Source organism: Podarcis melisellensis (genome assembly GCF_964234715.1).
Source record: "Podarcis melisellensis genome assembly, chromosome: 8".
In the NCBI taxonomy this organism is placed as follows: domain Eukaryota; kingdom Metazoa; phylum Chordata; class Lepidosauria; order Squamata; family Lacertidae; genus Podarcis; species Podarcis melisellensis.
Window position 1 is genome coordinate 64,130,786 of NC_138540.1, and position 27,661 is coordinate 64,158,446.

Below are 27,661 nucleotides of genomic sequence, written 5' to 3' on the forward strand. Positions count from 1 at the left end.
AATGACAAGCCTAGGTATGCATGTGATACAGAGGACACTGCCGGAGGGGATGTAATGGGCAATCCTGAAGATCCTCAATCCTAAAAAAAAAGTTCAACCACCCCTGAAAATCTCAAGATTTAGGTTTATGTACTATGCCCACACTTGCCAGCTATATGAGATAGAATTAGGGGGCTACCTTTCAGAAAACCATGTGGGAAAGTGAAACATTTATCCATCTGAAATCTATATAAAGTCTGAGCTTTGGACCTTTCCTGGGAATGGATCCAGTAATTTGAGTTCTACCACTGGGAAGATCCTACTTCTGAGCATCTGCAGAATTGAACTCATGAAGGTGTGGAATGTTAAACTGAGACTCTGCAAAGGGTCTAGGTGAAGCAGATGGACACATGCCAACCAAACAAGCAACCAAATCCCTATTGGAGTGTTTAAACAACACACTGAGGGGGTGTTTAAGGGGGAGCCCATGCCCCAGCCCTGCCCTAGCACCCCTATCCCATGTGCCCTGCCCCATCCCTGCACAGAATTTCCTGTACTGTATTGAGTGGGAAAGGGGGCTTCAAAGTGTGTTAGCAGCTTCTGCATGATCATTCAGCTGAATAGAGTTAGAATCCCCCCTTCAGATGCATAGATCTCTCACAGGGTCTGAGATGTTGTGTAAAGACTTGCATACATGGCCTCTGCTCTCATCACATGTTCACTTTTGAATGCCTGAAAAGGAATTGAGGGTGTAGCAATTAGGGATGGACAGAGATGTCAATATGTGTGCTGTGCCACCCCTTCTTTACTTCTGTGGTAATCTGCACTTTTTTTTTTAATTGTTTCAAAATACATGTTTGTTTAAATGCATATTTTCCTGGTTATCTCTGCTGCTGAGGACCACACTGTGACTTTCAGAGAAGTGTGACATCTGTTGGGTAGCTAAGTTCCACTGTGCACACCAGTCCAGTCCAAGTGTTGTGGGTCAGGGCATTCATGAAGACTGAATTCCTCAAGCATTCCCTGATAGCAGCGTGTGAATGAAAGGCGTAATGATATGGGGGCTGGGCCTAGCTTGATTCCTCACTTTCCCTTTCATAAACTTTTGAGTAGCGTGCGATAACACAATAAGACAGACTTGCACGGTCTCCTGTTTTGTTAGGAATTATGCCCCCCAAAAAACACTAACTGATTTTCCAGTTTACAACAATCTTGCAGTTTGAGACTGGCCACTTAAGAAAAATAAATAAATAAATCTGGACCTACCTGATAACCACAGCCAGAATTTTAGGACTAGGAATTTTTCCCCCTGTTTTGCATTTGTTTTAAACACAAAAAACAAATCATGCTTGCTTAGTATAGGCTCGTATTCTCTTTTTTCCACACCTAAACATGACTGTTGTGTTGCCAGAGTCAGGCTGCAACTGTGTTTCACCTTTTCCCCTTCAACTTGAGTTGCACCATTGGGTGTGAATTGAACTCTGAAGGTAACTGGAGCCATTTGTGCTTTGAAGCGGGGAGGAGGGGCAGGCAGCCAGGACTGAAAACCATTTTCATGTGCAATTCACTTAGAAGTGCTTGACTTCTAAAAGGAAAGGTGCCAAAGTTTAATTGCTTAGAAATCTAATTCTCTGGCTGTGAAGTTTTGGCCCTGAATAATGGCTCTGTGTGTGTGTTTGCACACACCAAACGAGATCTAATGGTGGCAGCTGCACTTGTTTATATGTCTGCCCCTTTCATAGGAGCCAACTCCTAGAGGCCGAGGTCCCTTTGGCCTCCCCAATAAAATAGTTGAGGGGGCCAGCCCCCCCCCTCGGTTGATAGGCACTGCCATTCAAATGGTGTGTGCACACCATGCCTTGTGAACGATTATGCGGGGTGGGGCTTACCTGCCCCCCCTTTATGTATAAAGCAAAGAGGAGCATGTAATTTTTATACCAAAGGGAGCATGACAAGTGAAGGGTGCTGAATCCTGCCCCTCATCTTTACATTTGGGGCCAGCTCCAGGACTGAGGGGGCTGTCACCAAAGTACCCTTTGGTGCACCCCCTCCTATGTTGATGAGCCCTGGCAGGTTTATCTGGTAGGGGAGGTTGGCAGCATTCTGATAGGCAGCTGGTTATGAAAGCTGCCACTTTAATTTTCTGCAATGCTCCAGAGTGATGGTACATCAGGAGCATTGTAGAAAATTAAAACAGTGGCTCCTAGGCATCATTTGAGAGACCTACCTGGGCTCTTAGTGCAGTGTAATGACGGTACTTTGCTTGCTTGCCTGCCTGCTTTTGATCACACCAGTCACTTCTCTTGCAGTCTGATTCCAGTGCCAGATAAGCCACAAGGCTGGGAGGAAAGTGCCTGCAACGACTGCCCGTGTTGAGGTTAGATTCATCATGGGGCAACGTCCAGCTATGTTCTCTTGCTTGCCCTTTTTGGTGTAATACTTCGGTTCTCCTCCTACTATACATGAGCAGAAACAACACATGAATAAACAGACTGGACTGCTCCCATCATGTCTAATTTGGCCTTGAAAATACAGAGCAAGTGGTTTATTTCTCATTGATGAGAGACAGGCATTCTTCTATCTGCTCAAAGTCACCGTCTTGTCTCAGGGAATTTCACCTTTGTAACTGTATCTGAGAAAAAGATACAAAATGCTGACCTTTCATTCATACATATATTTGTAAGAATCTTGCATCTGTGTAAAGGGCTACATGGAAACCCTTTAATAAAATGGGGTAATTCCAAACCAGCAATTTTCCACCTCTACGTGTTTTTAGAAAATACTTGAAGAACTTTTGGACTTAAACTGCTGCAGGCTACCTGTGTGCCACAAATTACTAACGTAAGCATGTGTGGGCAGGCAACTAGTAGCTTTTATGGACTTACTTGCAAGGCTAGAATCCAGTTCTATATACAAGCAATTCTGACAGCCAATTTATAGAGTTTTCAGTAAATTAATAAAGAGCTATTGAAGATGAACTGTGTTCCAAAAAATATATTCAATCAAGCACCCTTGGCAAGCAACATACATTTTGATGGGCTTAAGTAGCTTTTTATCTCAAAATGGCAAGAAAACATTTTTTATAAGTGCTGCATTTTATTTTAATGATTGATAGTGCCTTGATGAATAAAGTCAATTGCCTATGCTGATAATTGGTTGTGTATATGTTACTGTTTTTCTTTATTTGTATCTCCCTTAATAGCAGATACCAGGCTTTCAAACCAGTTCACACATCTATAAAGTCACCAATAAAACCCTGATTAATTAGTTTAGGCGCTGTGGGTTAAACCATAGAGCCTAGGGCTTGCCGATCAGAAGGTTGGCGGTTCAAATCCTCGCGGCGGGGTGAGCTCCCGTTGCTCGGTCCCTGCTCCTGCCAACCTAGCAGTTCGAAAGCACGTCAAAGTGCAAGTAGATAAATAGGTACCGCTCTGGCGGGAAGGTAAATGGCATTTCCGTGCGCTGCTCTGGTTCGCCAGAAGCGGCTTAGTCATGCTGGCCACATGACCCAGAAGCTCCCTTGGCTCCCTCGGCCAATAAAACGAGATGAGCGGCGCAACCCCAGAGTCCGCGACTGGATCTAATGGTCAGGGATCCTTTTACCGTTTTTCACAGTCAATTACCAGCAGAATATCTTTTGAGAATGTCCTTTGAGGTCCTGTTCTCTGTCCCATCCCTCTGTTTCCATCTTTCGGCTATAGGTAAAGGTAGTTTCGAGGATATATTATCCCCTTCAATCATAAGCACAATTTTGTGCTTACAGTATAACCTTGTACTTCAGGTACAAAATACCTGGCACATTCACATTCCCAAATCCACATTCATGGAGTCCATGTGATTGGGGAGGTCGTGGGTGGGAATTTTAGGGGAGAATTGACAGAAGGGTAGTGCTAAATTCCCTTCAACACCCATCAGTTCTTCCTGGCAGATATCCTTCTCTGGGAATCTTTCCCTCAGTCAGGCTTGATTCTGGTTTCATAGACTAAGGGAGGGGAAATTATTACCCATTTGCAATGAGAATTAGCAGATAGGGAAGAGAGTTAATATACAACCATTTATTTCAGTGGCATTAATCACAACCAAATATGCAATCCTAAGATCCCCCTCAATTTGATGAGAAACTCAAGTATAGATTAGGAAAGCAGAAAGAGGAAAGTTGCTGTTGGTTGGTTGGTTGGTTGGTTGGTTGCTTTGCTTGCTTCCTTCCTTGGTTAATGCACTGTTACTTGGAATTGGCTTTGGACATGGAAAATGAAAGTTCAAATTCCCATTGTAATACTTGCTGAATGGCTGTGGACAATTTGCTTCCTGTTGGCCTAACTCATTTAAAAGTATTGTTAGACTAAGACCTTACTTGTATCTGACAGGGGTACCATCTGGTTGGTGGCCAGTGGGTAGAGTCACACACCCCAGACACATTTAATTGTACTTGCTGCAGGCAATGGCCCATGTGCGTGTAGCGTGCGCATTCCAGCAGCACACCAGATGTGTGTGGAATACTTATAGGAATAATGTCTTTACTCATGGGCCGTGTCCAGTATAAATTGACCCCAAGGTGCCTCTCTGAGGTCCTTGGTTGCAGAGTAGGAAACAGATGTAGCTACCTCCAGCAATTTCCCCTAAATTAGTTACTATTTCAGCAATAAATATCTCTCTCTTTAAAGAAAGTCACAGATCACACTATGGTAATGTTTGTCATTCGAAATTTCAGTTATCTGAAAGTAAAATAATTATACCCAAACCTCACTGCATAAATGCTGATTCAGATATCTTAACAGCCAGAGTTTGCCCACTTCCTTACTTGTTTGTCTTTTGCTGGCTGGCTGCAGCAGTTTAGGGCAGAAACCAGGGAGGGAGGGAGTTTGGACAAGTCATGGGTTAGAAATGTCCCCATAGGAAATAATGGACATCATCAGCTCGTTATACAAATGCTCAGCTAACGAATGATTTCTTAGGAACTCACTGTGTTCAGATAGTGGTACGTATGTGTATAAGCTAATATATTCTTGCCCTTTACCCTCTTTTGTTGACTCTTCCACCCACAACCACCTAAGGGTCTCTAGATCTCTTAAATCAGGAGTAAGGAAGCTTTTTCATCCAAAGGCCACATGCCCTTCTGTGCAGCTTTCTTTGTACTACATGCCCCTTGTGAGAGGAGAGGCAAAAGTGGCTGGAGCAACAAATTACCTTTCTATAGTAGGCTAGTTTCTGTACTGAGACTCTCACACTCCTCTCTGTTCCAAGGAAGAGAAAGGCATTATCAAAGTTGAATGACACATTCCAGCCAGGCAAAAACAATAGTGGGTCAAAGCAGGGCCTGGGGAGAGTCCAGAGGGCCTCATTTGGCCTTTGGGCCTGAAGTTCCTCATCCATGTCTTAAATAATTCTGTCCATTCTCCGCTTCTTGGAACACCATTCTATAACACTTTCATCTCTCCCACTTTTGAGCTGCAAGCTGTCTGGGTCAAAGAACTATCACCTTTTCATTTATTTTTTAAAGGCCAGAATGCACTTGTGGTGCTGTACACATCATATACCTCTTCATAAGGTATCTTTAGAATAGAGAATGATAGCAATATCCATACTTTAAAATTGCATTGAAAATGAATTTGTTCTTCCTATTTTCTTCAATATCCGTATTATGAAATAAAGTTCATTTACAAGCATTTTTTGCCCTATAGACCAATATTGGTTTCAAAGGAAGAAATGTTCTTTTTCTGGTATATAATTCTTATACTGCTGCTTGTTTTCAAGCCAAACTTTGCTGGATGTTTTCATGTTATATTTATAAGAGATGCACATCTCAGGAACTGTGCAACCCAGGTTACTTATCTCTTGAGTAATCAGCTAAAACGTTGAAATTGGTTGTGTTTTGTAATGGCTCCCACAGTGGACTTTTATTGTTACAACTAGTGAAGCAAGTAATATCTGCTATTAGCTTAAAATATAGGGTATTTGAGTTATGTAATAATGTACAATTGAAGGTAAGATTTACGATATCCTTTTATCAAAATAATTTAATAAGGAAGTTGTTCCTTAGAGTTGTATTGTAGTTTATTGGCTTACGAGTTTACTTCTCTAGTTGATTGTTTTTATGTCAGATTTCTGTGTTGTTAATCTGATTTGTCATGTTTCTTATATGCAGTTGTATCCTTTTAATACCCAGGTTCTTGTGTCTACAATAAAATTTGTGGCTCCATAGGAACTTGAAAGGCTCTGAAAAACACTTAATGTTCTCTTTTGCAGTTTCCTATTTTCATTACAATCTGCAATATTGTAATTCTGCAAAAGGAAAAATTACATTTTGCATGTGATTTGAGCCCAGAGTTCAATCTGTCATTACTCATATAAATGTGGTTTATATATGCAGTGCTCCTTCCACCTGAATTGATATACAGTGGTACCCCGGGTTAAGTACTTAATTTGTTCCAGAGGTCCGTTCCTAACCTGAAACTGTTCTTAACCTGAAGCACCACTTTAGCTAATGGGGCCTCCTGCTGCTGTTGCGCCGCCACCGGAGAACGATTTCTGTTCTCATCCTGAAGCAAAGTTCTTAACCCAAGGAGTCTGTAACCTGACGCGTATGTAACCTGAAGCGTATGTAACCAGAGGTACCACTGTATGGTCTCATACTGTAACTACACATTACATTCTGTTGTGTGTACCAGTACCCTAATACTTACTGCTTCTAGAGAAAAGCTTCAGAAGTGGGCATTTTGGAGTAAATGGCTGTGGAGACGGGTGTTCAGCTGTTCTTCCACTGCAGTTCCCTCAGCTGTTTTCTCCCATCAGCTGCATATTTGCAAAGATATAGTGCAAACATTATATGGAGGCCCACAGAGGATAAAGCTGTTAGGGAACAGGATAAGCACCTCTTTTCTTCTTCCAGTTGCTTCTCCGCAACCAGTGCCTCTTCCCAAAGCTGCTTTGGCATAATAGAAACAGCCAGAGGGGTTTCTGTTCTCATTTGCATGTGTAGCTCTGCTTTCGTGTTTGACAGGATAATAAATGTGCTTGTTTTATGGTGAGTGAATGAGAGGATCATAATACCACTGTGAACAAACCAAATGTGTGAGCTGTACTATCAATTCTTTTGGCCTACCTAGCCAAATAATGTTGGCAAAAGAATGGACATTTGTAGGCTTTTGTTGTCACATAATAGTTCTTTCTTCCCCAAATATTTTATAAAAGCAAACCCAGGGCTTTATAATTTGGTGCACTTTGCTAAGGCCAGATAAATATTTTTTGCAGGGTAGCTCCAATATCAAGCGCAGGGTCAATATACACTTTTTTGTAGCTACGGCCATACCTTCTCCACACCTTATGTTGCATATTATGTCAGATGAGTGGTCAAGTTGGCATGGTTTGAGAGAAATAGCCTTACAGGCAAAATTGGGACCTTTGTTTTCTCCAATTAAGCCCGAGGTAGAGAGTGCTGGGCTAGGTGGACTAAGGGTCTTCTGTATTGTACGGTAGCATCAGATGTTCATACACTAATAGGCCTGTTCATATGAGTGTTCTTAATCATTCTGCTCCCTCTTAGCCTCTGCTGTGCCATCTGTACTAACTACTGGGCTGTTAGAACTGGCCAATGTGATTTGGATCTAGGGGTCTTAATAGACCACAAGCTTCACACAAGTCAACAGTGTGATGCAGTAGCAGCAAAAAAAATAAAAAAATAAAAAAAATAAAAAAGTAGCTAATTCTGTTCTAGGCTGCATCAACAGAAGTATGGTGTCCTGTTCAAGGGTAGTAGTAGTAGTGCGCTATTCTACCTTGGTAAACGTCTGTGAAGTGTTTTTGCTGACAATTAAAAACAGTGCTGTTCACCCAAGCATTTACTGGACATTAATTCTTGGCTAAGTGGATCTTACTGTGATTCCTAAATGGAAGAGTCAGACCAGCCTTTTTCTGTTCCATAAACAGGGCTCTGCCACCAAAGAAGCCAGTCTCTGGTTGGTGCACATTTTATCTCTGATATCTGCAAAAGGGTTTCTGATTAAGAATTTGGTGACTAGGCAAGTTCATATTGTGTAATTCTCTGCCCTGGTGTGGATCAGGGAAATGTATGACAGAATGATGTCAGGATATGGATTACGTGTTGCATGAAGCTGCCTTCTAACTGTCTTAAAGCTTAACTCTGTTACAAGAGCCAGTGAATGGTATGTTAACATCTCCACAAGCAGTCACTGAATGTCCTTTGGAAAAAAATGCTGGCTAGCAACTAACAACAGTGCATTTCTAGATGCTCTGGGTCTCTTGATCTTCATGGAATTCATTTCACCAGAGGGTCTCCAAATGCAGTGGTCTCCCCTCCCCTAACTTATCAAGCATTCTGAAAATGTAGATGTGGGAGAGGGTCTCTCAGTCCTTGCTGGCTGGAAAAGATAAGGCTCAATGTCTCTCTCAGTTTTTCTGGAGAAGTGTGAGGGAAGTCTCTCACTTCACACAAGACTTTGGAGATACTTGGGAGCAGGAGAGCATCTTACTCCTAGTTGTATCCAGTCATGGTGTGAAGTGAGAAATCAGTCATCCCCCTCTCTCAAACCATCAGTGCACGTCACAGCCTTCGAAGGAATGAAGTCAGTCACAGCTGCAAAAAAAGGGAGGCTACCAAGCCCAACAAAAATGTTTGAATTATGCATTTTAAAAGTTTCAGTTCAGAATTCCTGTTCAAATGATGTGGGCACTCACTCACACGGTGGAAATGTGCACCCTGACCCATGTACATTCAGACGTAAGCCCAGGTAAGTTCAGCAGGGCTTACTTCCAAGTGCATAGTAACACAGCTTTCATTTTCTAGATTATTATTTTTTTTCTAGATTAATTCAGGCAGTGTAAGAAGATCCATCATCACAAAACTAGTATCTTTCACATTTATTTGTTCTCCATTCATTGACCAAAACGTTTCCCTTTATGTACTTATTAGCAGATAATGGACCAGGGGCAGAAGGGCCCACGTAATGTACTTTTATCTAGTAATGTGTTGTGTGTTTATTTTTAGACACTTGTGCCTGCTAAGCAGCCACAGTACACATAGCAGAATTGAATACAGCAAGATCAGGAATCTTCTCAACTGACTACTGTATAGTCTTAGGAAGCAATTATAAGCTGATTGTTGTTCCCTTAACCATGCGTAAAATGGTTTTTAAAAACAGTTTTTTCCTTTGGACAATTTTTACTATTTGTATTTTCAGGAGGAGGAAATCAAATGGGGACAAACCTATGCATGAATACACAAACATTTAAACTCTCTTCTAGCTCAAACTAGCTTTTCTTCTGCAAGGTTCCAGATAGCCATTTAAAAAGGGAGGAAACCTAGTGAGGAAGGATGTCTGTATGTAAACTAGGAAACTTCATACAGTAGCTGCTTGTCTTGTAGATCATTAGTGGGCCTTCAAGTCAAGTTGAGCTCAGGTTATTGAGAGCTGGACTAGCAAATGAACTGGCAAGTCCTGGTTCAAGGACCCTGAAGGCATACTCGTCCATTGTCTCCGGAGACAGAGGGATGCCAAAACCTATAAATATATGAGTAGCTATGCCTAGAAACTTGAAATATTATTTATAACTCTAAGACATGATTTCCAGATTAGGAGTCAGGATTTATCACAAGCAGATTAACAGATCACAGGCATTTTGTGGGCGTGGGTTATTGAGTTGCTGGTAGTCTCATTACCTTGGCACAATGAGCAGGTAGAATCTGCTGTCATTTGAATTAATGCTGTTTTAACAATGTAATCTAATTTGTTTTGGGGGGGTTTTCCCATAATGAGATTGAAGTATTAGGAAAGTAAGCAAACTGTTTAAGAATCAGTTCTAGCTTTTGTGTTCTCGCATAACAAAAGGATATTAGCATGTGTTAGTTTTGCTTTAATCCTTCTGATGCTTCCCAAAGTGGGTATAAGGGATAAAGCAGATTGGAGAAACAGTTTTTCTTTCTTATATATCCTTACGTTTCATCTCTGAGGACATACAGAGGTGAAAGAGAACTTTTTAAACTGCCCAAAATAGGTAGGGGGTGTGGAAGAGAGAGATTGGGTCCAAGGCGGGAAATTTTCATAATGGGGACAAGAAAAAGGTATATGTGAAAAAGAATTGAACTTATTTTCCATTGGTTCAGGCTAGGAAGCTTTGAAAACAAAGGCTTGTCATTAAGAAAAATTTGCTGTTCCCTCCCTAAACCCCTGGGATAAGCAGTTGTAAATCTATAGAAATTAGGAACTTGAAGAGTGATGAAGTAACTTCATGTGGTAGGTCCCAGAGACAGACTTTTGGGGCTAGTTCCCCTTTGGAATCTGGTTTGAGACTTTCTCCAGTAGATCCCAATACACTCTTTCCTAGGCTGCTTTAGTTAAGAGCCAGTGAGAGTCAGTGCTATGATGTAGAGATTAGATTGTGGGACCATAGCTGAATTTGAATTGCCACCCAACCACAGGCTTGTTGTAAAAATAAAATGGTGGAGGAAGGGAGAACCACATGCCCCATCCTAAACTCCATGCAGAGTGAGATAAAAATAAACTACCCATATGCAAACCATGTCAAACTGATAATATTGTCACATTTGAACTGGGGAAGAGCGTCTTTATTTTTTCTGCTGTATTTATAGACCACTTTTCAGCCATACAATAACAGATCAAAGCAATTCACAGTTAAAACTATTCAGGTCTATTCAAATCTAAAAATAAATCCAGAGACCAACAGGCAAAAAGCCAGTCAAATCATAGCAACAGGAGGACAATTAAAATACAACACCAGAATAAACAAAACAGAAGCAAAAATAGCTTGCTTAATCTAATTGCTGAAGCCATGGTGAGAAAGAGAAGTTTTCCCTCTCTTCCAAAAAGTGAAGAGAGACTCCTGTCAGTTGGTTAGAGTGTGGTGCTGATAGCTCTACCTGTTCAAGGCAAGAACCTGCCAAAGCATGGTCAGGTACTAAAACAGGCATAGGCAAACTCGGCCCTCCAGATGTTTTGGGACTACAACTCCCATCATCCCTGACCACTGCTGTTAGCTAGGGATGATGGGAGTTGTAGTCCCAAAACATCTGGAGGGCCGAGTTTGCCTATGCCTGTACTAAAATCTAGAAGCCACACACATTCTTGATTCCCTGTCCCTTTTTGCCCATTGTTTCCCACTCCTCCTCCACAGTGTTAAGTTTAAAAGAGGTACATCCCTTCTTCAAAGGTATCACCATTTCATCCCTGAGACATGTAGTCTAAAAGTCTACCCCTTTCTTACCCTAAATGCACTTTATTATAATTGGTCACTAACTAAACATTTGACCTGAAAGACAGGTTGTGAGGCTTTGTACAACAGGAATAGACAAGGTCCATGATTCAAATACGTACATTGGCATTATATCCAGATCATGAACACTGTCCTGAATAATCCACATCCTGATACCTGGGGTGTCAATGTGAATATAGCATTTGGCAAGGCTGCCATATTTGCATTATGTAAACATGTTCATTTTCTGGAATGTACATCTTTATGTGACTGCTGCCTGACTTTCTAGGATGTGTGGACAGAAAAAATGAGTCACATTGTTGTTCGTATAGTAGTGGGGCACAATAGTTAAGTATTTGATTAAAACACAGACTCTTGTTAACTAAGACAACTAATTGGCTTTAAATGCCTATCCTCATTCATATTTAGATACTATACATTGTGTTAAAATGTTTTAGCGCCAGGCTAAAAGATTCTATGCAAACTGACATTTTATTTCTAAATAAGATGTACGGCAGATGGTCTCTGGTCAGGAACGATTAAAACTAAACCTTCTAAACGGCTGTGCATTTTCTCTCCTGCAGTGCAGCTCTCTGAGCCTGTGTGGAAAAGAGAGAGAAATATAAACAATGGTGTATCTTGGATCTAAAATACACTTCTCTATTTACCATGTAAAACAGTTTGATCACGATGTGTATGTGGTGGTAACAGGACGGTTCTGCTTGCATTCTTCTAGCCACAGACAAGGTGACTTGACAGCATTGAACTGCCCCATTAGAGCAAGGGTGGTATGCAGTGAAGGCAGGGTTTCTATGGATCCTGTGGATCACTCAGCGGAATGCATGTGCCAACTGAGCAGATGGTTGACACTGGCAATACTCATTTAGTGGGAGAACTGATCTCCCTTCATTTTCAGTTATTGTGTGTGTTTTGGCACACAAGGTTCTGTGTACAATCGTATTTGGGAGTAGTATAAATGAATTTGACTTGGTATTTAGGACCCTCCAAATGTTGCTACACTACATCTCCCATCTTCTCTGACAACTGGCCATGGTGGTCATTGCAGTCCAACAGCATCTGGAAGGCCACAGGTTCTCTCACCCATGTCCTAGATTGTTCACTGAGCTACTTTGCATATACTTTGATTTCCTGATTCAGAATAGAAGACAGCTCCCCTTTTCCAGGGGACTGCATTGCGGGACGGGCTCCGGGGTAACCTCCCAGTTACCCAGCAGTGGGTGGAGGGATGCTGCCCACGTCAGTAGGACACCCAGCTGCATCACGCCTCCTGGCTGACCAACCGGGTTAGCTGGGGGGCGTGACCACCTGCCATTTAAACAGCGGTGTGACTTTGGGGCACCCTCCATTTGTCTCCTTTCGTCGGATCTCCCAGCCCACCCACCATCTTCGCTTGTGTTGCTTGACTATGGCCTTGCTGTGACTAATGCTGGTCACCTGGTTGTTGGGGCCGGGTAGGATTTTTTCCGCTTGGCAAATTAGCACCAGCCATTTGGTTTTTGCCTGCCTAGTAGCTATCGTCACAACTTTGCAAGGTTAGGCAAGGTAAGCCTTGTCATGGGAGGGGCGGTTGTTGCTTCTGGCCTGCCCGTCCACGTTAAAGGTATCCTGTTAAAGGGATCCGGGGGTGTGGTTTCTGTCCAAAGCCTGGGTGTGGGCTAGGGCCATGCCACAACCCCATCGGTGACCCTGGGGGTGCTGTTAATTGATGTATATCATAGGGCTCCCCCTATCAGTGATTGACCCTTTGAGACTTCCTGCAGACGGGCAGGAGTCAGGATATAGTCTTGCTTCACCCAAATGCCTAAGCCAAACCACTCACATCTGTAACCAATAAAGTTGTAGCCTTATTTATCCCATTAACCCAACATATGTGTTTCTTATTTCTGGGGGAACTGCGGGGCCCGGGGCCTTGCCACGCATGTGGGTTATGGATTTTTTAAAAATGAATGCTGTTATATTCAGACTATTTGTCAGAGTGAGAAGAAACTGTCATTTAAATCAAGACTTTTAGTGGTGTAGTATTAGCTAAATGAGCCACCTTGGCAGGAAAGGTAAAATATCAATTTACTTGAATGGCTGACATGGTTGTTAACTTTCAGTTGCTTTTATTTTTAGTTTCTATGTTGAGGCAAGATGGGGTGGGTGTGGGGCGATAGGAGCTTGCCAAAATCCTCTATCACTTAGATATATTTGCTAGGTAAACCATGAAATTGTACTATTAAGATTTGAGTACACAGAATTGAAGTTAAAGCTTTCTAATGCTAAATTTTGCTGTGTTATGTTCTCTTTATCACAGTTAATGTCAATAAAAGAAAGGGTTTCCTTCTACCCTGGGAAACGTACTTGCACGTACAACTGACAGATCCCTATTTATATCCCAAGTAAAGGCCAAACTACATATGAGTGTGGCAGATCTGTGTTTTCAAACGAGGTTCGAGGAAATGGGTGCATGTGTGATTTTGGAACATAAAATGGCCATATGAGCTTCTGATTCTGAATTGTACTGTCCTTCTCAACCAGTTGCTTCTACCCTTTCCATTTCATGAATAACTCCCCCCCCCCCCCCCGCCAAGCTTCAATACCAGAAGTGAGCCTGGCTGGCATAAAAGTAACTGGAGAAGAGATTTAAAGGGCCTGTGGTTGGTGGGAGGGGGGTTGGTGCAGAAATGTCAGGTGTGCGAGGAAGGAGGCTCATCATCCTACCTACACATCACTTTTGCAATGCAAATTGCCTCCCTTATCTCACCAGCTTGCAACTTAGCTCTGCCAGTCATGTATAGCTTGACCCAAAAGATTGCACAGTAATGGGTGCAATGAGATAAAAGGTTGGGTGGAGAAAGTGGAAACACGCTTAAAGACCCTTGATGGCCTTTTCTTAAAGGAGAAGCCCAGGGCCAAACTTTGAGCATTCAATAGATCAGGAGCATTCAATAGGAGCTATTGAGCATTCAATAGATCAGGCATGTCCAACTCCCAAACGACTGCCATCTACTCCCACTATAAAAAAACTGTGTGCATGCACACGAAAGCTCATACCAAGAACTAACTTAGTTGGTCTTTAAGGTGCTACTGGAAGGAATTTTGTTTGTTTGTTTGTTTGTTTTGACTATGGCAGACCAACACGGCTACCTATCTGTAACTATAAAAAAACTCCTTCCAGTAGCACCTTAAAGACCAACTAAGTCAGTTCTTGGTATGAGCTTTCGTGTGCATGCACACTTCTTCAGGTATCTGAAGAAGTGTGCATGCACACAAAAGCTCATACCAAGAACTGACTTAGTTGGTCTTTAAGGTGCTACTGGAAGGAATTTTTTTTGTTTTGACTATGGCAGACCAACACGGCTACCTATCTGTAACTATAAAAAAACTGGAAGTGATCTACCCATTGGATTGACCAAAGGACTTTTTTGGGGGGAGGGATCACTCAGGATCACGCAATTGACCAGGGGCAACCCGCAATCGACTGGTAGATCGCAATCAACCTGTTGGACAGCCCTGCAATAGATAAAGAAGCTATCTCTGTTCTCTTTAAAAATACATAAATTAAAAAGGAACTACTGCTCTTTATCCTAGGCTGGAACAAGATATTAAGAAGCTAAAGGCCGACCTGCAGGCAAGCAGGCAGATTGAACAAGAGCTGCGCAGTCAGATTGGCTCTCTGACCAGCACAGAGCGGGGGATTCGGTCTGAAATTGGACAGCTCCGACAAGAAAATGAGCTGCTCCAGAATAAGTAAGTTTGGTTCTCACTTCACAATATAGTGGTCCTTTTCCTCCCAGCTGATTTTTGTACTTATAATCTGATTTTTTAAAGAACAAATATAGATTTTTGAAATCTCAAAGCCCAAGCCAGGCAAAGTTTATCTCTCTTGAGCTCCATTCATCATTTCAGTGGAAAGAGATTTAAGATTTAAAAGTTCTTGACTATGCCCAGATAATGGCCTAAATTTTGCACTCTGAACTGTTTGCTACAGTACCAAACTCTTTTAGTACTGACAGTGCTGAAGAAATTAATAGCTCTTTCCTATTGATCTGTAAAAATGCTATATGAGCATATGGAGAATGACATTTATCTCTTGTTCAAAGTGGCACATGATTTAAACAGCTAAAGGTCAGACTTAACAGAAATGTTATTCACACCTTAGCTCTGCTATAGTGCTGATTTCCTTCCACTCTATTATAATGAAAAGTGATGCACATAGTATCCCCCTACCCAAATCCTTCCTATTATCCACTGAACTCTTACCCAAACTGGTAATCTGTATACTATATAGGCATCTATATACAAATTTCTCTTAAGACGATAAATTCTGCTTTGACTTGTAGTGATTGGAGGTTGTATCCAGTGCTAGTCCTACTCAAAGTAAACCCATTGGTCATGACTTAATTTCATGAATTTTAATGAGTAGGACTGGCACTGAATGCCACTCATGTGTTACCTTCTTCTGAAATTTAGAGAGCAGTCCCCATTTTCTCAGAAGGGAAAGCTGAGTACTTAAAAGAAGTTACACTTCTGGAATAGTACTTTATTTTCTTCTCAGGCTAAAGAAAGCAGCAGGGATCATGTTCCTTTTCTTCCCTCTTTCAGACTACATAATGCTGTGCAAATGAAACAAAAAGATAAGCAGACCATTGGCCAATTGGAGAAAAAACTCAAAGCAGAGCAAGAGGCACGAACCTTTGTAGAAAAGCAGTTGATGGAAGAAAAGAAAAGGAAGAAGTTGGAAGAAGCAACTGCTGCACGGGCTGTTGCCTTTGCTGCTGCTACCAGGTACTGGGCTCCCTCTCTCATAACACTAGAATTTGGTGACATCCAGTGAAATTGAACATTGGAAGATTCAGGACAAACAAAAGAAAGTACAGTTTATTATATGCATGTGATTATTTTTTAAGGTGTATAATATGAAAAAACAGATTCAGATAATAAAAAGAAATGTCCTGGTCTGTGCCATTTGAAAAAACAGAGTCAGATAATAATAATAAAAGTACTTCACACAGTGCGTATTTACACAGTGATGGCCACCAACTTGGATGGCTTTGAAAGAGGATTTGACAAATTCATGGAGGAGAGGGCCATTGATGGCTAATAGCCATGATGGTTATTCTCTTGTCACCACAGTTGGAGGCAGCAGTGCTTTTGAATACAGTCAAACCTCAGTTGTCAAACATAATCCGTTCCGGAAGACTGTTCAACTTCCAAAATGTTCAACAACCGAGGTGCAGCTTCCAGTCGGTTGCAATAGCTTGTTGCATTCAAGCGGAAGTTGCGTTGGACGTTTGGGTTCCAAAAAATGTTCAAAAACTGGAGCATTTACTTCTGGGTTTTCAGCATTTGGGAGCCGAAACATTTGAAAACGGAAACGTTTGAGAACTGAGGTTTGACTGTACCAGTTGTTGGAAACCACAGGAGGGCAGAGTGCTTGGATCCTGCGTGCTGGTTTCCCACAGGCATCTGATTGGACACTGTGAGAACAAGATGCCACTGGCCTGATCCAGTAGGCTTTTCTTATGGTCTTATAGTGTTTCAGGTTGCAGGGAGGGATCCCATTTTGGTATTCTCTTTTGCTTGATGATCACCAAGCTGTTTTATAGAAACAGCAAAAAGTATGAAGGCATGTGACACTATCACTTGGCCAAAGATAAGCACACCTGGAAATGTGACTGTCTGATTGTAACAACACTTTAAAAGAAAAAAAAGTGGCACACACTGAAAGTCTCTCTCTCCCCACCCCCTTGGTTCTTGTTTTGTTTGGCAGAGGGGAATGCACTGAAACTTTACGAAATCGCATCAGAGACCTGGAGACAGAGTGCAAGAAGTTAACGATTGACATAAAGCTGAAAGAAGATCAGATACGAGATCTAGAAATGAAAGTGCAGGTAATGAGAGTGCACCACGACATTGCATGCCTCCTTCACAGCTTGAACCTGACCCTTCAGAATGCCTGCCACGTTTTCTGTGAGAGAAGAGTGCATAGGGTTGTGTTTCTTTCTGTTATCCTAAATAGGCCGGACTTAGTCTAAAAGCTAATTTTTCTTTGCCATGCCTCCCTCTTTCCTTGAAGGAAACTTGCCTACTTGAGCTTTGCCAAACATCACTTTAAGGTTTTTTTTACACATTACATTTGAAGGTGGTTCATGGATGGCCCACCCCATGGGATGTACAAGCCTAGAGCTGAGAAAACACAAATAGTCAAGGAAGCTCCTGACATGCACACACAATTATCAGCAACTAGTTTTTCATGACTTGGCTCGCTTCTGGAGGCCAAGTTTCATCTGTAATATACTCCTGCATACCTTGTTCTTACAGGTATGCTGAAAACTTTGATCTATTTGCAGATTGCCCTTTTGCAGATTGCCCTGTTTTTTTCCTTCCCAAAGTGATTGGCACAGGACCACCCCTGTTCAGTATTAAGTGGGAATTGATAGATTTTTATATTCTGCCTTAGTAGGATAATCATCCTGTTTATCCTCATAATACATTTATAATGTTAGGTGCGGTTAAAATATAATACTCTAAATAAACTAATTGCAGTTTTTGAGCCCTCTTGGAGGAGAGGATAAATTAAAGTAGTGAGGGGATGGTATTTGCTGGGGATAATCAGTGGACAGAGAAAGGGTTAATCACTTGCCCTCCAAAAAGTGTAGTCCCAACCTGAAACAAACTATGATGTTCATTTGTATAACACTCTTACTCCACTGTTAGAAAAGCAAGCTTTGATTAAAGTTTTTAGGAACAGTGTCAGTTTTAAATAGAGACCTGCATTTTAAAAAAACTCCGTAAAACATAGTTTCAAGTTTTACACTTGTTTCTGAACCTGTTCATGGTTTCCCCCATAAATTTGCAGTGAAATGTTTCTGTGTTTTCCTCTTCCTCTTCCGCAGGCCCACATAATCAAAGTGGCTAGGGAAAAGTTGCATAGCCCTTGCTTTGCTACACAGGGAGCTGTGAAATGTACAAGGAATATTTTCGTAATAATCAAAAGCTTCTCACTTGTGTTTTAAAGTGAAAAACAGTTTGACTTTGTGGTTTCGACAGGTATATTAAGTAAAACCTATTTTTTTATTGGTGTTCTCAAGTACATGTAACTCTGGAGGCTAAAATAGTTCAAGTACCCCACCCCTAAAATAAAGCCTGGACAGGTTGAGTAACTTGTCAAAACCCCTTAAGCAAACATTTTAATTTACAGAGATGGAATGTTATATAACATTCTCCCCCATTTATCAGGAAGTTGGAATTTATTGAGCTTTTCTCTAGCGCTTCATTATTGTACTCACTTGGCCTGTGGGGCCCCACCTGCTTTCCAGTCCTGATTTGCCTTCTCCCTATTGTGGGGAGAGTCCGCAGTGCAGCGGAAAAGGATATATTTTTCATTGAGGAGGTCCCAGGTTCAAGCTGTGGTATTCCAATTGAGCAAAGTGTGTGCATTCAGGTAGCAGGGCTAAGAAAGATTATCTGCCTGAGACTCTTCAGAGCAACTTTCATCCTGGGCTAGATGAAGTATAAGGCAATATCATGTGTTGATATTTCTCTGAATGAGGTCCAAGTGGGCCTAATAGGTTTAGGCCAGCAGTGGAACATGTTTTTTTCAGTCTGAAGGCCGTATTCCCTTCAGGGCAACCTTCCAGGGGCCACATGCCAATGCTGTGGAAGACCAGAGGGAGAATTGGGAGGAATGAAATGTTTACCTTTGTGCTAGTTTCTAGCCACACCTCTATCCAGCATCAAGGGAAGCAAGAGACATTATCAGAGCTATAGATTGCAACCAGGCAGGCAACAATGCTCCAGGAGGGTGCAGAGCAAGACCAGATGGGGTTTGTAGCCTTGGGAGAGTCCTGAGGCCAGATAGAGAAGCTTGGAATGTCACATTTGTCCCCCACGCCTAAGGTTCCCCACTTCTGTCTTACACCATGGCTGGCCAATTTCTGATGATGGAAACTTGTGCCATACCTTGGTAAGAACAGGAAGGCCCATAGGCTTAGCTATGTGTGGAGTGCTGCTTATGGTCCTCTCCAGCTGTCAATTACTCTGCTGCTACTGCCTGCTTCCCAGCTCAGCAAACTAGAAGTGACCACCACCACCATTAGAATCTCACTGTTTCAACTGGGACAGTCTCTTTCCCAGTCTGGCATATAGTCCGCCTACATTTAGTGCAGGACGTGCAGGTTGACTTGAAGGTTGGCCGCCACTAGCTTAGATCAGATTCTGCCTTTGCTCAACCTGCTTTGCATTGGAGGCTATGGGTAAAGTCTATCATCACCACTCTCATTCCACCCCAGGAAAACTGGTTGTGGGGTCACTGTACTGGCATGAACATAGAGGGTCCATATCTCGGAGTGACTTCCTGGGGGACTCTTCCTGTACTTCTCTTGCTCTGACATAATCTCACAAATTTATATTGACGTCCTAGTTAAATGTGGTTTTCAAGACTGGAAATTTGTGTGTCTTAATCAACAGCAGATTGGAAGAGCCCCCACATCAAGCCAGCTTTGTGTTCTGCAATTGGTACATTGTTCATGCTGAATGAGCCATAAGAATACGCTGTAATCTATTCTGAGCCCTTGGGGAGGCTGGGTGAAGAAAACTGTATTACTACAGCTGAACATGTCAATTTCCAAGCTGCAGCTTCTGCAGAGCTAAATTGCCTTATGAACACGTATATTTTACATACTGCACTTGAGGTCAAAGGATATAACCAAACCCAGCATACTGCAGATTTGACCCCAATTTTTCTCCTTCCCCAGCCACAACCCCAGTCTTGTTCTTTCCCCTTTATCTCAGTATAAAGTTGCTGTTTGTAACAGTCCTGCTTTAATTACTCTCAAGGAACTGCGGAAGTACAAAGAGAACGAAAAGGATACAGAGGTGTTAATGTCAGCACTTTCAGCCATGCAGGATAAGACACAGCACTTAGAGAACAGCTTGAGTGCGGAGACGAGGATCAAGTTGGACCTGTTCTCTGCATTAGGAGATGCAAAAAGACAGCTCGAGATAGCTCAAGGTAAGTGGGATTCTCCGTGCTGCTGGGCAAAGTGATAGAAAATGAGGTAGTGCCCTCTACTGTCCAGTGAGATACCATGGATTAGGAGCCAAAGAATCTAGTGTTCCTGTGAAAAGCACTTCTGTGCAAACACTGGGGACTGTGTGGGTGCCTGCTGGTTTTTATGCCTTGCTGCATTTTCTTCAACTACTTCAAAGCCTACTCCACAGCCCCTGTCTGCCGCAGGACTATGAAGGACTCCATTGGGAAGGATGTCAGAAAAGCCCCAATACACACTTCCTGTTCTGCTCGTAGCCCTTTGGATTTTGGCCACTGGCAGCTGGAACTACCTTTTGGAAATTATTCCTACTTGGAATATATGGGAAATCCCCCCTCCCCCAATAAATTTGTCCTGTCTTAGTAACCACCACCACCCCGGACAAACTTCTAAGCCTTGCTGGTATTATTTTGGCTTTCCTTGAGATTCCTCAGATTTTTTTTGCCTGTGGAAGACCCCAGCGCCACACTGAATTTTGCTTTAGGCAACATTTCAGTAGCTCCTCCATGCTGCTGTAGGGCTCAAACCTTAACCAGCATTTGTTCGGTCAGGTTAACTACTGCTTAGACGTCCAACAGTAATTCTGAAAGTCTCCGTGGAAACAGGTTAAACAAAGAGAGTAGAGAGGACTGGTTTGGAGACGTGAGAGTAATTGCTTTGGTCCACCCGAACAGCAGTGACTTGGTCAGACAATCCTAATCAAATGCAGCAAACTCCACACCAAAGAAATCAACAGTGTTTTGTTTCTCTTTAGAGTGGGAGCAAACTGCTAGAAAACAGATGGTTAAATTTTTATTGGATCTCTGAGTGCAACTCCAAGTGCGGATGCTGCAGAAACGTAATGTGGTAGGAAATTAATAGCCCAGGCACAGCTGGAATTCTTCATTTTGTATACTCTGTCCAGGAAAACAAAATGCTGAGGGAAGTGGGAAGAGCAAATAATAAATGGCAATTTGCTTAAATAGTTTAATTTGTACTTTTCCCTCCTTAGCTGTTACTTTATTTTCTAACCTTGGGGAAATAACCTTCTTGCATAGACCTCTATAATAATGCCATTAGAGTTCTCTTCCAGGAAGTTCTAAGGAAAAATCGTTTTTTCATCTCCAAGTTTTTAGGAAATCCAGCAGGTGTATGTGCCCCCAGACAACCTTCATACAGTACCTTTCTTTACTGTTTGCAGTGATTCCGTTCACAGCTTCTCATTCCTCCCTGTGCTCCTGCTTTGGCACCGCTTTTATTTGTCCAGGCTTTTTTGTTCATTGAGTGGCCCATCCTTTGCCTTCATTTTAAAGTGGGGGCGGTAGGAGAACTCCCAGCTTTCCCTTTCCTGCCGTACTGTGCTGTGATGGTTTCATCACAGCAGGGCAACATGAAGAGCATTGGCCTTGGCAGCAGGGACACAACAAAGGCAAATATTTTGTCTCTCCGGAAAATATTGCTGGAAAGGGCGAGCTCTTTGCTAAGAAAATGCTTGCCAAACCCTGCCCCTTCCTGCTCCTTCCCAGCTCTTCTTTTAATTTGCTTTGGGCTGTAAACTTCCACTGTAGCCAGCAGAGGGCGCACAAAGTTAACAAAAGAACAGCGTCTCCCTCTATTTTTGGATGGAAAATCCTATTCAAGATAAAGTCCCATCAGGTCAACTTTGCCTAAATCATGCTCACCACCAGTACAAACCTATTCCACCCACCCCACTCCATCACCAAATAAAGAAGATAAGTACTGAAGGAAAGAAAGTAGATGTATGATTTCTACCCAAAATTTGGAAATAGGTAAAGCAAGAGTTTCCAGCATTAAGGAAATCTGAATGAACGGGTTAAAATAAAATGTGTTAAGAACACTGTCTTAGTAAAGGCATGGTTGTAAAGATCTTCCTTCCATTTCACGTGGCTGTAGAGGGAATGTGGAAATTATCTGCCAGACCTAAATCTATTGATTACTGTGGAACACTCAGGTTTTAATTTAGCTTTGCAGTTCTTTTTTTAAAAAGCTGTGCATGTTGTTTTAAAAAGTAAAGGTATCCCTGACCATTAGGTCCAGTCGCGGACGACTCTGAGGTTGCAGCTCTCATCTCACTTACTGGCTGAGGGAGCCGGCGTTTGTCTGCAGACAGCTTCTGGGTCATGTGGCCAGCATGACTAAGCTGCTTCTGGCGAACCAGAGCAGCGCACGGAAACGCTGTTTACCTTCCCGCCAGAGCGGTACCTATTTATCTACTTGCACTTTGCCGTGCTTTCGAACTGCTAGGTTGGCAGGAGCAGGGACCGAGCAACGGGTGCTGACCCCGTCGCGGGGATTCGAACCGCCAACCTTCTGATCCCCTCAGACTCCACACCATAACATGTTTGTCCACAGTTTTTATCTGGTATAAAAACCTGGCATTTGGTGACAGTTCTTTTCCTTCCTCTTTAATATTGCAGGGCAAATAATTCAAAAGGATCAGGAGATCAAGGACCTAAAACAGAAGATAGCAGAAGTCATGGCAGTCATGCCCAGCATAACATACACTGCGGCCACCAGCACACTGAGTCCTGTTTCCCCACATTACTCTTCCAAATTTGTGGAGACCAGCCCTTCTGGACTTGATCCCAATGCCTCAGTTTATCAACCCCTGAAGAAGTAAAGACCAGCTTCCAGTTTGTCACACGGAAGGCATCACACAGAAAAATATCTTGCAGTCAAGATGAAATTTGTATTGTGTGAGACTGTATTGATTTATTGTTTAAAATAAAAAAATAAAAAAGAGGGAAGTGGGGGGAAAGAACCTGAACATCAAGGTTTGGCTAGAACTGCCCATCAGTTTTTTCTTGTAAATTTTTAGAAAACCTCACAGAACTTTATACGGTTTCTTTCTTGGCCAACGCATTAAGGGAAAAAGAACCCACGACTCTTGGTTTTCACATAGCAAATTCTGCCTCTCTTTTTTTCCCCCAAAAAGAACACCTCTTGTAAGGTTTCCTCTTGAAAGGATAAATTACCACAGAGCTCCGCTTGATACAAAACCCTTTCTTCCCATTTTAAAAAAACAAAACATAATGAAGCCAAAATTACAAATTAAGAGTTCAAAGGAATAATGATGGAAATTCCTTAGGGGTTTTTTTTTTAAGGGCAAAAGGGTTTAAGTGCTCAAGCAAAGCTTTTGATGATGTTAGTGGATTGTGAGGCAGAGGGACGGGGAAGCGCATGTGCAAGAAAACTATTAGCTTACCCCTCTAAGGACCAAACCATATTTAAAGGGGCATCAGTTTTAAGGGAGGGCATAAGGATTGCAGAAAGGGTGTAGACAATAATGTAACATTGGTGGTTGTGTAAAGTGTTTAGTTTCCCATCGGTGTATTTAGTCACTTGAGAACTGCTAACAGTCTTGTTCAACAGTGCCTTGGGGAAAAAAAGATATTTCAAGAGGAAACTCGTTCATTTAAACAATTTTCTCCTGCTTTCACTATCATCTAGCTTGTAATGCCGAGCTCGTTTTACAGAGTCTACTGCAGATCGTACATGGTAATTTAGGTGCCCGTTGCAATCCTAGTTTACATCTCTTTTTTGTTTGTTTGTTTTGGGTACAAAATCCAACAGTGTTCACATGGTTAGGATATGCTGTAGAGGGCTCAGTAGCAGCAGAGGGAGTGTTTTGGTGAAGGCGGAACTGTGCAATGTACTATATACAAGAGACTGTCAGGTTGGCTCAAGAACACGGCAGTTTGCAGGGTTTTCTTTTTTAAAAAGTCAACTGCGATTACGCTTTATATCATCTTGTGTTTGACAATTTAATTTCAATGGGGCTGACAAAATCTCAGCAGTTGTGCCAAGGAGCTTTTTTTTAAAAAAATAGTAATTTTTTAAAAAAGAAACTCATAAAATTGCACAAAGATTTAAGTTTAAATGTATATTGTGCATTGGTAGGAAAGTGTGTTGCACTGGCGACTTTCAAAGTGTTTAAGGTTTGGGTGTGGGTGGGAGGGGACATGGTGGGAGGGGTACAAAATCGTATTAGTAACTAGCAAAATTATAAAACCAAACCATTATGATTTTGCCAACATGCAGTGGACTCTGGAAGGACAAAGTTCTTCTTTAAAAACAACAGCAATTTTTAAAGTTTCATATGAATTGGCAAGTATGCCTTGTTTTAAAAAAAATTAAGTAGGACAAGCAAGTCAATAAAAATAGTATTAAAATCCATCATTTTAAATCAGATTCTTTTGAGATAAAAAAAACTTCTAGCTTTAGCCAGGTGTGCATGTTGCTGTCATTTTGCATTTTTGAATCATCTTGTGTAATTGTCACCATGAAAGTGTTACTCAGAAATGTCATAGGTTTTCATCTTTGTGCAAAACATGAACTATTGTCACTGACTTTTTTGTGTTGAGGTTCCCCCATTTTTTATTTTTTTATTTTTTATTTTTTTGCTGCCCTTTGGGCACAACTTTTGTTGAAATACTCGGTCTTGGCTGCATTCTTTTTTTTCTCTGTGGGGTTTACAAAAAATAAACATTTTCTTGCAGATAAAGTAGTTTTCTAATTTTTTAAAAGAAGAAATGCTATTATTATTATTATTTATTAGAGTTGTTAGTTGCTTGTAACCTGAAGATCAGTTGATTTGGTGCTGTAGTGCAGGGTTTCCCAAACTCGGGTCTCCTGCTGTTGTTATACTACAACTCCCATCACTCCTAGCTAGTGGGGCCAGTGGTCAAGGATGGTGGGAGCTGTAGTTCAAAAACAGCTGGAGACCCAGGCTTGGGAAAGCCTGCTCTAGTGCTACAGGCCTTCTCTCACCACAAACTGAAACGATGGGAAAATACACTGGAAAGTGTGGGCTAACACTTGCTTGACACAACTTCATATATCCACCCTGGCATGCAAATTAGAATGAATGCCTATTAAATAGCTGACTGCCTTACCTTCCTGAAAATGTTGTGCAAACGAATCTGGATGGATTCTCTATTAATGGGTCATATGGAAGTGACCTGGGTTAATCTGGTTAATCTTACAATTTTTGGTTGATCAGTAGAATCTGAATATATTTGCTTATGAGGCAAAGCAATTTTCAAGAAAAGTGCACACTGATGGTTTTTATAATGGGGGGCAGGGCGGGGATTATCTAAGAATAGGTTGATTCACACATTACATGGTGAGTAAGTGACCACCAACAACATGCTCCTTCCCACCAGCTGAAACGTTTCATTTTTTTCCTTGTCATCTTTATGAGATTGGAGCCAATGTTACAGATTGACCTTAGCAAGAGCAGCTGCCTGCCAAAGGGAATAGTTGCCTGGCTTGTAAAATCTGTTATGTCTGATCTTACCTAGAAATTTGGCACCAGTTGATCAGGTAGGTTCTGCTCTATGCAAGCGCTTAACCATGAGTTACACTAACCATAGGTTGGTGCTTTAACCTCATTAAGATCCCGAATGTATTAGGTTGCCAAGCTAAGCCCTTTTCCTGGAGAATGTTTGCAAGAAGACAACTGGTGTGCCCTGACTGTGCCTAATCCTTAACAATAGTCTTACAAATGACAAGAATCTCTGGTTAAGGAAAACAAACCATAGTTAAGCAATACATTTTTTCCATGTGCATGGAGAGTGCTTCAAATACAAACCAAATTTAGCCAGACTCTATAGGGTGACCTGATGGACATTGAACCCTACCTTTTTCCTTCTACACATGACAAAAAAAAAAAAGCTCTGGGTATCTGTTTACTCAAACCAAATCTGCGAAGGGTTAAAAAAATGGACCGAAGGTCTGAAAAATGACATTGATTTATTTATTTCCTACAAAGATCTTTACTTTCCTCCTAAAGCATGCCAAATGCTCAAAGCATTCTTAAATCGAAGTGCAATGCAGTTTGTGAACTCTGCTATCCTTCCCAGATGATTAGGACAGACATTGCACTGTCCCAATTAAAATTATGAGTTAGGAGAGGTGAAAACTGTGTGAAGCATGTCGTGTGTATCTTTTATATGCAATGAGAAATGAATGGAAGGCAATCATTCCAGACAAAGGGAACTGCACTTGGCCGGCCTTTGATATACAGTTATATGAACTGCTTGAAATGAAAAGGAAAATCCCTTCAATTGGCTCATCAACTTTTATTTTCTGTTTTGCCAAATTGTGAAGCCAGGACTGCAGAGAAAGGGGGTGGAGGGAGGTTGGATTATAACAAATTTGGCTTATAATAGACTTCTAACAGTAGAGCTTCAAGTATAATGTTCGCCCCAAATGATTGACTTACTTGGAAATGAATCCATGCGAAGAGAATGCCCCTATCAGTTTTACTTATCACATTCATTATGCATCCACGGATTTATCTCAATTAAGCCCCTTTTCAGAGAAATCTGAAGGATTAATGTTCTATTCATAGATCCAACTAAAAAAAAAAAGCACTTTTCCCCCTTCCAGTCCTTTTCTGATGTCCTATATAATGATTCTGGTAAAAAAAAACCAACCCTGAGCAATGAACTTGCTGGCACAGGATGCCAAGCACTGATTGGACAAGGGAACTGCAGAGAAGCACTTTAAACAGGGGCGCTTGCTTGGCAATCCAGAATCCCTTTGGCTTGGGGGGGGGAGTGAGGAGAAAATCTGGTGACATGAGGGAGCCAATCCCATGCCACTGCCTGCTATATAAAGCTTTTAGTACTAGATCCTTCCTCAGTCTGGGCAAGTTGTCAGAAGCCACCAGGCTGTTCCTTCTTGACTCAAAGGTCCATGCCTGACAGCGTCTAAATTCTGAAAAGAAGTATTTTTTTTAAAAAAATGTATTTATGTATATAAATGTTTCAAGGCAGCCAACAACATTGTTTTTTAAAATGCAGAAATGCAGCAAAAGCAGAAGATCAAATAGGGGAATAGGAAAGAAGCAGAAGAGGAAATATTCACCACAGTGGCTCAGAGGTGCAATAGCTGGGGGTTTTTTAAATTAAAAAACAACATGTTGCTTTCGTCACCAGAAGGTCAAAAGCAGAGGAGTGGAAGGAGCTGGAGATTGGTCCCACAGCCTCAGTGCCATTGTGAGGAAGGCCCTCTCATGGATAATTCACATACCACCCCATACCTCAACTGCAAGGTAACCAGAGCAAGCTCTCCAAAATGGTTCCTGAGGGAGAAGAAAGTTCTGTAGGTATCCACTTAGACCCATTGAAATTGATGGGCCTAAGTCATGCCCATTTCAATGGGTCCACTCTGAGTCAGACTAGTATGGGATACAACCCCACAAACCTTACTTTTCAGAGCACAATCCTATTTGAAATATGGTTCAGGCCTGGTCCAAGTCTACCTTATATCTAAAAAGGCTTAAGGATGGACAGCAGGAAGGGCAGTTGATGTGATGGCCTGGGACTCGGGCTCGGAACCAGAACCGGAGGAGTTTCAGTCCGCACCGGATCCTCTGCCTCAGGTGCCATCTG

General features: G+C 41.9%; 1 protein-coding gene across 1 annotated transcript in view; it reads left to right on the forward strand.

The window, feature by feature from the left end:
- The window catches only part of MACO1 (macoilin 1), a 67,001-nt gene extending 42,236 nt beyond the window's left edge, over positions 1–24,765 (forward strand). Inside the window, exons 7-11 of the mRNA XM_081921470.1 lie at positions 14,800–14,958; positions 15,814–15,996; positions 16,982–17,102; positions 20,050–20,224; positions 22,679–24,765. Coding sequence (XP_081777596.1) covers positions 14,800–14,958; positions 15,814–15,996; positions 16,982–17,102; positions 20,050–20,224; positions 22,679–22,881 — 841 coding nt within the window. The 3' untranslated portion in view covers positions 22,882–24,765. The remainder of the gene's footprint in view (positions 1–14,799; positions 14,959–15,813; positions 15,997–16,981; positions 17,103–20,049; positions 20,225–22,678) is intronic.
- Positions 24,766–27,661: the final 2,896 nt, after the last annotated feature.